The following is a 12,933-nucleotide window of genomic DNA, read 5'->3' as shown; positions in this document are numbered from 1 at the left end:
AGAGTAAAGCTACAGAGAGGCGCAGGCGCAGATGCAGATACGCAGTCAAATTTCTAATTTTCAAGTGTCAATAATCGGCAACCTTGCATTGCTTTTCCTCCTTCATCCCCTCTCTCTATCCGGATAATTGTTGTCAATTGTTATTCGTCAATCCGTCGTCTTTTCTAATCACTTCGTGGACCATTTCGTGTTATCAAGTTTCCGGGAAATCGTTAGACGATGATATCTGATTTGGAATTTGAAATCCTAATACTTACCTGAAAGAAAAAGTAATTATCCTGTCCATACATAGGTGCATCTGTTATCATACCTAATCATCAGTCATTGAATTCGAAATTAGTGTTCAGACTTGCAAGGTTACATGGGTGTTTCCATCCTTCTTCACACTTGAATCTTCGTCGCACATTTTTATCTGATAGCTCTAATATCTGTAATGATCAAGTTTTACTTATTAAATGAGTGGTAACCACTGTTTGAACTGAATTACAAATGTTGCTGGTCACCCGAAAGATTGCTGCAACAACTTTAGAGGTTAGCCAATCAATTTAAACATATTTATGAACTTTTTTGATTCTACAATTCGCGTCATACCAATCATTTTTGCCTTCTCAGTCTAATCAATTTGTCGCGCTATTCTAATCATAATTTTGCATCTATCGCTCAACCATAACCTGCCCTGACTAATGTGGGCCTCAAGTGATGACACTGGAAGAGCAGTTCCGTTTCTCAGAAATGAAGTGAATTTCACTCCCATGGGAAGAAACAAAACTTCTATGGTTTGTTTTCATTACTCTGTTAACCCATTCTGTCCAATCATAACAACATAAGGAGTTACTCAACATTTCAGAAACTGTTGCAACGCACGTTTGTTCATTAACCGTACTTACTCTGGATATGTCTGACTCGATAAACCAGCTATCTTTTTCTTAAGACTGAAGTTATATCATTCCTGGAACTGAATAGTAAGTCATCAGAGTATTGGCTCTCTCTGAAGGACTCCATCTGGATACGGTTACTCAAATATTAACATTTGTGCACATACCGTGACAACCAGTAGGTTTCTAACTGTGAATGGATATTTTCCTTGTCCTTGGCACTCTTCTGAGCCTTCTCCTATCATCAGTCCAAATACATTTATTACAGTTTCTAATTTAGCAGCTACTATTGCTCCAGAAAGAAAATAGTCATTTCCATGACCAAATCTGTGGCTGAAGAAATTAGAGGCAGTTGCTTTTACAGTGAGCACGCTATACTTATGCTGTGTTATCAAAGTTAAGAAAATTTAACGGATCAGAGATTAGTAAAGGAATGGTGTATCTGATGTAGCACGGATCTAAGATTAGTTAAAACTCGATATCTAAGCAGACTTCTATAACGGTGGGTCTACTTAGATGAGAACTCATTGTTAGTAGAGTCCACGACAAATGAGTTTACGCACTTCTAGAACATTTATTTTATTTATTTACTTATACACAGATGATAACCAAATAATAGAACACCACAGAAGATACGTCATCTTGATTCTTGCTTACTTTATTTGTTAAAGTGATGTCAGATGATCTTCTGTTGCAGTCTAAAAGTGCGCTAACTTGTTTGGCGTAGGCTCTATCAACATGCAACTTACCCTTTTTTAGTTATACCCTTCAAGTGTTCCAATTTTAGGAGCCATCTTGGCTGGCAAGCATGATTTCTAGAGCCATCTATAATTTTTTAAGGGGCAAAAAGTACTTTTTGCATGTATAACCTTTCATGTCACGTGAAACTTTGCGAGGGCTGCAAACCAATTTTTGAAATGTGTAATGCGATTGCTGCCTCGAGAATTCCAATATTCAAAATGTGTGTTGTATTAGCTTAAAAAAGTGATAATGTAAAAATAAACCAAAAACTTTATCACCATCTGTTTGATACGAGGTAGGAACATGTAGGTACCCCATATCCCTTTACAAGAGAAAATTTGTTTGTTTGTTTCAGAAATCACGAAGTAAAACCTGAACAAGAAAATGTATACCCAAGATCTCATCCCTGTGCAATGTTTGAGGTTTCCATAAAGCATTTGAAACCAAGTTGTAGTCAAAATACTACCACAGCAGCCAGAAACTAGAATCTTATTGCAATCAACTTTTCATCTATGAAATGAGCAATAAGTACCAACACTATATTGCACGAAAAAGTAAAAGTAACAATATTAATTCCGAACCTGAAAACCATACCAACGCCAACCGAAGTCTGATAACACGAAATAAATGGGACGATGGGGACACCAACAAGAACCCACACTTAAAGAAGACGAACAACATTAATTCAGAAGTAACTTCACTACCTATTGTTAACAGTAGCACTGTATCAATTAAGTACAGGACTGGTCAAATTTCAAACATTTCTGAGCAGAAGCGGCGTAATTTGAAGGCATCATCCGTCAGTCCTGCCAGGAGTAACAGGTCAGAACTTTTTATTATTTATTTTCTATCTTATTTCCTTTACAAAATGTAATACCCAGAATTTTTGCAACTTGTAGTCTCATCTGATCGTGTTTTCGACATCAAAAAAGGTATATTTAAGCATTCTAATTATACTTAGTGTCAGCACTTGGACCTTAGGTCATTTGCACAAAAAAGCAAAAAGAGATTACAGCATAACTTTGATTAAAATGGTACTTTCATAACCAGCATCAATATGTATTTACTTCACATGATTTATGAAAAAAATCATCCAGAAGAAATTGAGAAGTGAATGCCAAAAATGACCCAAATCCTTTTTAAAAGAGAAAAATTCCTCACTTTGTTTCAAAAATATTTAGTCTTTTGCATCATTCTAGTTCTATTAATCTGTCTCCCATACATTGAATACATTGTCAAAGTCCCAATCATTTGTTTTGCAATGTTTAGGCAAAGCTCTCCCAGGAAAGTGAATCAAGACGGAGACTTACTGAATAGGAAGTCACGATCAGTTCAACCTTCCAGTAAAACGGGGACAGGAAACTCTGGCCTCGGGCAATCCTCATCCTCTTCCAATCAAAGGGTGAGTAACTCACTAACTGAGAAGCTAAATTTATTTTATTGTGTGGTATTTATTTATAATGGTCATTTGGCGTACTAAGCCACTTAGAATTTATTTTTAGGGCTTTAACCTTCCATGGCGTAGCGTTACAAATACACAACAACGTATTGTTTGGGTTTTTAAAAATTTAATCCTCCTCTGGCATGATTTTGCAAATTTTCATTAATTTTTTCTCTTTTTGAATAAATTCCCTAAAATTTAAAGTTCTAAAAAAATTTGGTACTCAATGTTTTTATGCAAGCTACAATAGATTAGTGTCCTCCAGAATCTGAGATCCAAAATTAATTTGTGCCATAAAATGAGTTAACCTCTGCCAATTGCAATCACTGTACTTACAAACACAAGGCTTCAAAGCTTTACAAAAATAATACAAGAGTTCTAACGAGCCACATAATGAGCTAACATACTGAGCTACTAGGCAAGGTCTGAACAAAGAAAAAAGCCGTATGCTTTTTGTATAAAACCCTTGGTAGAAAACTATTCGCACACAAAGAAGTTTGGAAATCAACTCCTAAATGAGTCATCAACGAGTATTTTTAACACAAATCAAATCAGAGGTAGAATATTTAAATGCTGTCTTGCGTATTTTTCCTCATCACTTGGCTACGCTTCTCATTACCATGCATACTCCAAAGCGATATTCTAATTGCTTTCAGTATAATTTTTGGAACAGTATTAGTGTACTTGAAAAAAAAAATCATTTCCTATTGCTCAGGGGAAGCAGTGCTTCCCTATTATACATGCAGACATTGCCATTGAGCATTTTGTCGCTATTGAGTGGTCTGTATTTGAAGAGTATTCTCTAACTTTGCAAGATACCAACAGTACCTTTTAAATGGTTCTGCTTTAATATATTCAATGGTTTACAGCTTTCATGCACTGCTAATTCAGCATCAACCAATGGTGATGGACTGCGCCGAATTTCACGGTCATCCGTGCACCAACACTCACTTGACTCATCACCATCCCCAGTGCGCAGCAATTCTTCCAGAAATAGTCTCACCTCTACCAGTCATATTCCTCTATCAACAGCCAAGAAAGAATCATTACATGATGCCTCACTGGAAAGCACTCAACTTCACCACCTCCCTGGTGCTTCAATAAAGAAACGATCCCCTGTCCCTGTCAAAGGTACTAATCTTTCTTGAATTTTGCTCAGTATATTATTACCTGAAAAACTTTGAAAGACTGTACTTTAAAGTTTTCTAATTCAAGCTTATTCTGCTTCTTGATATTCTGGTTTTAATCACTTATGTGTGCTTCTATTTCTTTCTCTCTCCGCGCATTTTATTTTTTTTCATCATTGCTAATTAGAAATCTTTAAATTAATCTAATGTTACAAATTTTGGAGAAATACTATGCATTTTGATTAATTACAGGGTTATCACAGTCAGTGAATACTGGAAAATTTCAGGGACTTCGGCGTGAGCGTCCAAAAAATTGTTAAGCCCACTTTATTTGTTTTCCAGAATGGGTTTGACGTTTCGAACAACAAATTCTGCTTGAAAATTGTTTTAAATTATGTCTTTTAAACTGTTTGCATATCTTCAGTCATCAGGAAATTTTACCAAAATTTGTCCAGGTAATCAGGGAAATGTCGGGAAATTTCATTCTCTAAGTTCTGCAGCAACCCTAAAATCAAGCGAAATGAAAGGAAATTTTTCTGATAGTATGGGTCAAATTCCAAGTACACAGTTTATTTTTTAAAGAGCAGATAAAATCATCCATGAATGTGCTATTATCAATGCAAAGACAGCCATATCTTTTTGAAACCCTGCTTAAAAGTGAACCTTGCGAAGAACTTCTGAGATGTTTCAATTGATCTTTATTTATTTCTCTGCTTATAGGTTTCAAAAAAGATCTACCTAGAAGAAAAGATTTCAAATCAAACAATGCTGTTGATAAAACTCAAGTTATGACAGAAACCAAGGAAAAAAGAGGCTCTACAGAAGGTAGGGATGTACCTGTAGAAACACCAGATGCCAAGAACCAGTCAGAGAATAATGACCCAGATGTAAGGGCTGATTTGAATCTGGGAGACAGTCAAGATGAGCCAGGAGTTTATCCTCTCTTACCAGCTACAGAAATCCCGCCGGAAATAAAGGAGTTCTGCCACGAGTTTAATAAAAATAATGCCTTGAACAACTTTGATTTTCGGGAAACATCGACCCCTGAAATCAAGCAGGTAATAGAGGAGGCTGGTGCGGTGATTCCTGAACCAGCATTCATCGATGATGATGAAAAAGCAATTGGTGTTTCACCGGATGGAAGGTAAATTTTTCTAGTTTCAAGCTCATTTATTGCTGTTCTTTTTTCTTCAAAAAATTTTAGAGGTAGACAATAAATCCTACCATGGATTTTGATTTTATCTGATAGGAAGAGTCTAAATGTGAGAGAAGAGAACAGATTTTCATGACGAAAATTTAAAATTATCCTATGTCACAGGAACAGATTAAAAATATCCAGTAGTGACCTCCATGAGTCATGCTAATGGTAATCCAGATTTTAGGTGGATTTTTATCATTCTAATTTTGTCCATGAAGCTATGAGGCAAACTCTTTTAGAAGGAGGTTAAACGTTCAAAGTGATTTTATTCCATCCACACAATCATAGGACGACTCCAAATGAATGTACGAATGTCAAAAACTCAACAAAATCAATTGTGCTTTTTTCATCATAGCATTATTCAATGAAGAAAACTTAATGAATTGTTTTGCATGATTTAGTCCATAACACTGGTCCATTGTTTGAACTGTGACACTTTTGAACAAAACTTTTTCCATTTTTCCACAGTTTTTCATTTAGTGAAATCTGAGTTGAACAAATTTCTGAAAGAGATTGTGTTTGCATCTGTAGTATCCAGATAAATTTTTATTTTAGTTTTGTCCATGTATTTCTTCGGAGATGTTCAGCAGTGATTGTATACAGTGAGAGAGGTGTACTTCAATGCTATCTATCTTGTTATTTGGCAACAATGGATGTGTGATGCTGTTCATGGTTTTCAGAACTATATGGTATTCATCCCAGGATGGGGACCCAACATGCTCCCACAAGGGCAAGGACAATGGCAACTCTGCCAGTGAACCGAAACAGAGCACCCTTCTAGTGCATCTGATTAAGCTGAATGCTCTTCCCTTTCAGTTTTACTGGCGAGTAATATTTTATCCGCCTACTTCGCACCAATGATGACATTTATTTGTTGGTTCCTAATGGATAAACAACACTAACTTTTTTTTGTAAGGTTTTACTTCAAGTTTAATTCTGATCAGATGGAATTTTCTTTTCACTTGTATGTCTGTATTTGCTTTTAGGTTTTTGAAGTTTGAAGAAGAAATCGGGAGAGGTAGTTTTAAAACTGTGTATCGAGGTTTGGATACTCAAACAGGTGTTGCTGTAGCTTGGTGTGAGTTACAGGTATGTGTTTTGTACTATTTGTTATTTTTCAAATCTAGCAATGTAATAAAAACTAAGTCCTGAAATCGGAAAATAAAGAAATTGTGGAAACCCTGTAAGTGGCATTGTTGGTCTTTCTTCACCCACCCTGCTGTAGAGGTGTCAAAACAAATCCAGCAATCAGGAACCAAAAGCATTCCAGTTTCTCTAAGACTGTGCAACTTTTTTACGTCGCAAATATAAACTAATCATCTAAACAAGTTTTATCATTACTCTCACTTAACTATAAATTTAAGACAAAAATTACCTTCGTAGATTTAAGTTTTTGCTTGATTTTATTAATTTTATTGCAAAGAATGTAAGTTGCATAATCCTAGAAACATTGGAATGCGCTTGGTTCCTTTTTGCAAAATGCAATCCAATTGATGCTCATCCTGGAGAGTGAAATAGTAACACTCATGAGATTGATGGACCGGCCAATGTCTCTGCTTAAAAGGTATTTGTTTTATAGCGGGAGCAAAAAAGCTACAAATTAAAAATCTTTCATCGGTCTCTCCTAGAATTCTGGCCAGTCTAGGAAAAAATCCAACATTCTGCCAAAAAAATTATTTTGCGAAATATTATAACACTTTGTAACTGTGCCTGGATAAAAAGTAACAAATTGCCCTGTTTTTTTCTGAAAGCCTGCTCCAATCATTATTTTCTAATTTTGATGCTATTTTCAATTTTCAGGAGAAAAAACTAAATAAAACAGAAAGACTGAGATTTCGAGAGGAGGCTGAGATGTTGAAGGGTCTTCAACATCCAAACATCGTCAGGTTCTACGATTACTGGGAAGTAACTCAGACAAAAAGAAAATACATTGTGCTAGTGACTGAACTTATGACCTCAGGCACCCTGAAAACGTGAGTTAATTTTTTTTCATTTTGTCGCCGAGAGTAAACCATTTTTACAGCGAGGCGTGATAATGAGCTGAGTTATCATTAGGCAAGAAAAATTATTCTATCAATTGAAGAGGAAAAAGCTGTGTTCAGATCTCTTCAGATAAGAAATAAATTTAAGCATTGTAATGTATGTTTTCTCATGAAAACTTCTTGTACACCACAATGTGTGCAACAAAAATGATCGAAAGTGACCTCTGACTAAGACATTAGTGTCTCTTGATGCATAAATTTAAACTTCCGCTTGAAAAAAAAAAAAATCAAAATCCACCAGAGTTAAATTGCACAATAAATGTAACCACAACAGTCCTCACTTTGGTAACTTTAATCTTGGCACTTTGGTTCAGCTTTTGCACATTGTTTACACTTTTAACAATGCAGGACTGGAAATGATCTTCAGTGGAAGTTACAGGAACTGCTTGCTAGATATTGTTCCAATTGAAATAAAGTTGAATTTTGAGGGACTTGGAGAGTAATTTTCTCATCTAAAATTTGATTAAATGAGAAATATGTGTCTTCCTATGTTTTCAGCCCTTTCAGGAATTGAATGTAAAAAAAGAAAGGAAAAAACGAAGTGCAACTACCCTATTAAACATAATTTTTGTGTTTCTAATTTCTCTTGCAGATATCTGAGACGTTTTAAGAAGATAAATCCCAAAGTATTAAAGTCTTGGTGCCGGCAAATCCTAAAGGGTCTCAGCTTCTTACATTCTCGCACTCCACCTATCATTCACAGGGATTTGAAATGTGATAATATTTTTATAACTGGTACTACGGGTAGTGTCAAGATAGGAGATCTTGGTCTTGCAACTCTAAAAAATCGCTCTTTTGCTAAGTCTGTGATAGGTAAGTCATGTTTTGATCAGATTATTTCCATTTACAGATTCCTTTTAAGTTAAATCCACCGTTATAATTTACCTTACTCTCCCCCTTCTTCTAATTAATATCTTTTACCCTCATTGAACAAAAAGGACTGAAGACGCAATTTTGGACCCAGCTAGAATAAAAATCACAGAGGGTCCTTGCCTGTTAGTCCTCTTGAAAGGAGTAATAGACCAGCAGGGAGTCAGAAAACTAACTATCTATGCAATGCATTTGGGGGTCATTTCATGAAAAGTCACGGGAACTGGAAAATCCATGTTTTCTTTTTCTCTCCAAAATCCAAAACCTTAAAGTATGCAACATTTAAAATAACAAGATTCACTTTTTTGGGGGTACCATTGTATGTACAGTAGAGCTACAAAAACATGTTTCTTGATTGCAATGGTGTAATATTCTCTCATTTCTTATTTATTTTATTATTGAATTCTCTCTCTCAAGAGAAAATGACTTTTTATTTTTGCATATTTTTGGGAATTTTTTCTGTCCTTAGAGTGAACACGATTTTGCTCTGTTTTAGCAAGTAGAATTTGTATGCATTATTTTTTATTGCAGGGACGCCAGAATTTATGGCCCCAGAAATGTATGAAGAGCATTACGATGAAAGTGTAGATGTATATGCATTTGGAATGTGCATGCTAGAAATGGCCACTTCAGAATATCCGTATACAGAATGTTCTGGACCAGCTCAAATTTATAAGAAAGTCGTTAGTGTAAGTAGCCCACCATTCAGTGCACACCTAGATAGTAAGCAGCGAAGAATCGAAGTATAATTTTGTTTGCCAGTTGCACCACTAGGCTCCTCACAGAGATAGATACTATTTTTTTTTTTTTTTTAGTGTCAATTGTAGGCTGAACCTCTGGCTGCTTTGCAGCCTCCCCATTCAGCAGTTGTGTAAATGTCATGAAAGTTTATTGTCAATTTTACAATCTTTAAATGTAATGAAGATTAAAGTCATTCACTGAAGGCCCCTACTCAAAATTAAAGTTCAATATTTATCAGCGAATGAAAGAGTGTGATTCCTCAAAGGGAATGGAAAAATTGTCATTGCCAAGGTGCGAATGCATTGATGGCTATCAGACTGTGCTTCAAGACATGTTGCATTGAGGCATAAACAACATAAATTGTGTAAAATCGAAATAATGAACTCAAACTCTCAAAGAAAACGAAATTAAAAAGTTTTTTTTTATTTTATTTTCGTTCTTATTGTGAGTTTGAGTATTTTATCTCACATCTGTACAATGAATGTTGTTCTTATCTCAGTTTTGATACTCGCAGTTTGTCACCTCGTTTTTTCAGTTTTTCTTTCTTGCTTAATGTTGTTAAATGTTGCATTAACCAATTAAACCGCTTCAATGCAAGGTTGCATAGAACTAAGAATCAGGGCACCTTGTATTAGCATTTTATTAATAGGTCAATTTGACTTAACATTTTTTATCATGAAATCGGTATTATAATCCAATGTTGAAGTATCAATTACAAGGTTACAATAAAAACGTAGTAAAAGTGTAGGTACTGCACAAGATAATAAGAAAATATATACATGTATGATTAACGATTCACTTGCATTTTAGCCTAAGAAGCTGAATGTCTCTAATAAAATTAACTACTGTAGAAATCACATATAACAGAACGCATCGGGATCGGCCGAATATTACATTATAAGCAGGATTCTGGTACAAGCGGTTTTCGGGTAAATATTGAGTTTTTTGCAGCAACAGCGCGGCCTGCGCCTCTCTGCGATCAATGGGTCCGTGTTCAAGCTGCCTAATGCCGCATCGTGACAGCTAAATACCCGATTTCTTGGGATCTTTTGAATTTATCACAAGCAGTACTTAATTTTATGATAAGCAGAAGAAATAAATTTGTTCTTATCAAGTACAAAACAGTAAAGCTAATCCATGCAACAAGCTGTCATTTTTTTTAAAACTGACGTGAAATAATGTTAATAAATTTTGGGTGAAAACCGCAACAATGGAAGGTTAAAATCTCTCAGGGGTCATCGGCATTGTTTACATCCTGTGCCTAGGAAGCAGGGCCGGCGTCTGCGATTTCACAAGTGACGTAAATACAATAGCCAATCAAACAACAATGCACCTGCTATGTCATCACATGTCAACAGATGATTGATGCGCTGGCCCATTAACCATGCATCGCTGCCTCATAACGTAACCTTTGACCTTCTGCTTATCTGATAAGATTGAAGTTTGCGATTAACTCGTGTTTTTTATTCTTTCCGAAACTCGGCACAGACATTTTTTGGGAAAATCTCGTTTTTATCGGAATTTTTTCACTCTGGGATCAAAATTCTTTCTGCTACAAGCGGGTCTCTGATATAAGCGTTTCTGATGTATGCGGGATTATTTTACATTGTTCTTATGGGCGAAAAAACGGGACCTCGCGAAAATTACGATATAAGCGGAATTCTGTTATAAGCGTGTGTCGTTATAAGTGGTTTCTACTGTACTTAACTATTAACTATTTAACCAATCATTTAAAAGAACTTTTCTGGGCTTTTTTTGAGCTGGTAGCCCTTCCACAATGATAAACGCGACTGAGTCGCGTTGGAATCACGTTTATCACTGGAGATGGGCATTGGGTAAAGTTCTGGAAACCTCACAATATACCAATTCAGTCCTGTGAGTGCGAATTATCAATATAAGTCGAGCATTTTGATCTTTTTGGTCAGGGAAAACCTGGTCCCCATTAGTTTCTTTTTTAATTATAACTTAATTTTTTTATATTTTGTGTTAATTTTGATGACTATTTATTCAGGGTGTGAAGCCTTTAAGTTACGAAAGGGTGGAAAACCCGGAAGTTCGTGATATTATAGAGCGATGCATCAGACTTCGGAGGGATGAAAGGTGAGTTTATGAAGTTTACTCGTTCAGCTTTTACATCTATATTATAAGCTCTGAGACCTCCTAAATGTGCATGCCCGGTAACGCTTAGTTCCAGCGTTCTACCGGGCTGATTTTTGTGATTTCTGTGGCTACTGACAGGCAGTTGTCTGTAGATGAGCCCTCTCTATTCAGATGTTGAAAGTATAACCCAGGTTTATATATTACGTGGCACAGTTGCGAATTTTCCCATTTAAACAATGTAAATTTTTATTTTCTGTCACAGTTTTTTTGAGCGTTCTTCTAGGCTGATTCCCAAGATTTTTGCGGTTGTCAACAGGCGATAGTTCTATATAAGCCTGCTGTAATCAGAATTTGAAAATAGGACCCAGATTTTTTAAATAAGATTAAACCAGAGAGCTTAGAAAGGGGGGCAAAATTTTACTAAGCGGAAAATGTTGAATCTTGGTCTGTTAGTAAAGTAAGTGAATTGGAGGTATGCTCTTTTGCTACAGACTATCCAAAAGGGACGAAACGCTTCGTTCCGTTTTGTTCCAGTCTTGGCGTGAAGTTTGAAATTAATGCAGATTATTTCATTCGATTCTTACTGGTCCAATAGCTCCTAGCCAGAGGGAAATTAGACAAATGAGAGTCGGGTATGAAAATCTTTGAATTTTTTTAGGTTGTTCTTTTGTCAACGCGGGCCTAAGAGAGCGCAAAGCGGCCTCTGGGGGTTGAGCCTCGTAGCGGCCAGGGGGCATAGCCCCCTAGTACCTTATTAATCTTGACCAAGCATTCTGTAACAACCATTTATCCAAAATCACACAAGAGAAAAAAAAAATTGATGAAATCCATCATGTACTTGTTGTAGTGTAAAGGATTTGCTTCTCTTCTGTAATATTTGCTGTCTGTCACACAGTCAGTCAAGAATAAAAGTGTATAGGAGACGGAATAGTTTAAAAAATGTCTAAATAGAACCACCTGCTTCTTACTCTCTTTCTCTTTTTCGCTCCCTGAGTTGTTTTGTTAATATTAGAATGTGTCACACTCCTCAGTCATTTCTGCAGATGACTACACAAGATTAGATGGTCGTTTGTATCCAGCTGAATGTTTGGACAATTTATGGGCAGTCAAAAAGCTGAAGCATATTTCCTATTGTAAGAAATCACCCAGGCTGTTTGAGTAGGATTGTGACAAAGGAAAACGTTTTGTCTAACTCTAATTTTACTGTAATATTTTTCTCTTTCAGTGTATATGATAGGATGACAGCACCTCTTTTTTTTGGCCTCCCTAATTATCGTTGGTGCAGGGTGGTTTTTACATTTTGGTCCTCAATTGCTTGGTTCTGCTGAAAATATCTGTTCATAACTGAGGAACAAATGAGTGAAACTTTTTGTAAAAGCACTAAAATTTGTTTCCTAGGGCTCTTGGCTATTTTACTTCAAGCGTAGACATGACAAAAAGTTTTTATCAGGGATCTTACATTTTACCTTACATCTGTACTAGCTCCTGATATTAAATTGGTTTATGTTCCAGACCGGGTGTCAAAGAACTGTTAAGTCTAGAATTTTTTGCAGAAGATATTGGTTTGAAAGTAGAGTTGGTTTCCCGGGATGAAGCTGTCAAATCAGATGCCACAAAAGTGGAGTTCCGCTTGCGTGTCATTGATCCTAAGAAGCGCAGCAATAAACACAAGGAAAATGAAGCAATCCAGTTTGAATTTGACATGGCCTCAGATAACGCAGACGAGGTTGCCGCTGAAATGGTAAGTAACACTTCTGGAAGAGCAAAAAAAATGAACATTGACTAGGTATTTTGGGTC

The 12,933-nt window shown here is 36.0% G+C and overlaps 1 protein-coding gene across 1 annotated transcript in view; it reads left to right on the top strand.

Annotated features, from left to right (window-relative positions):
* The first annotated feature begins 106 nt into the window (after positions 1–106).
* Positions 107–12,933, top strand: part of LOC109040160 (uncharacterized) — a 52,698-nt gene continuing 39,871 nt past the window's right edge. Inside the window, exons 1-11 of the mRNA XM_072297270.1 lie at positions 107–531; positions 1,972–2,438; positions 2,886–3,018; positions 3,927–4,188; positions 4,905–5,328; positions 6,369–6,471; positions 7,183–7,355; positions 8,017–8,237; positions 8,826–8,983; positions 11,047–11,135; positions 12,648–12,876. Coding sequence (XP_072153371.1) covers positions 2,134–2,438; positions 2,886–3,018; positions 3,927–4,188; positions 4,905–5,328; positions 6,369–6,471; positions 7,183–7,355; positions 8,017–8,237; positions 8,826–8,983; positions 11,047–11,135; positions 12,648–12,876 — 2,097 coding nt within the window. The 5' untranslated portion in view covers positions 107–531; positions 1,972–2,133. The remainder of the gene's footprint in view (positions 532–1,971; positions 2,439–2,885; positions 3,019–3,926; positions 4,189–4,904; positions 5,329–6,368; positions 6,472–7,182; positions 7,356–8,016; positions 8,238–8,825; positions 8,984–11,046; positions 11,136–12,647; positions 12,877–12,933) is intronic.

The sequence above is a fragment of the Bemisia tabaci genome, chromosome 2 (genome assembly GCF_918797505.1).
Source record: "Bemisia tabaci chromosome 2, PGI_BMITA_v3".
In the NCBI taxonomy this organism is placed as follows: domain Eukaryota; kingdom Metazoa; phylum Arthropoda; class Insecta; order Hemiptera; family Aleyrodidae; genus Bemisia; species Bemisia tabaci.
The sequence above is the reverse complement of the archived record's forward strand: the minus strand, read 5'-3'. Positions and strand labels throughout refer to the sequence as shown.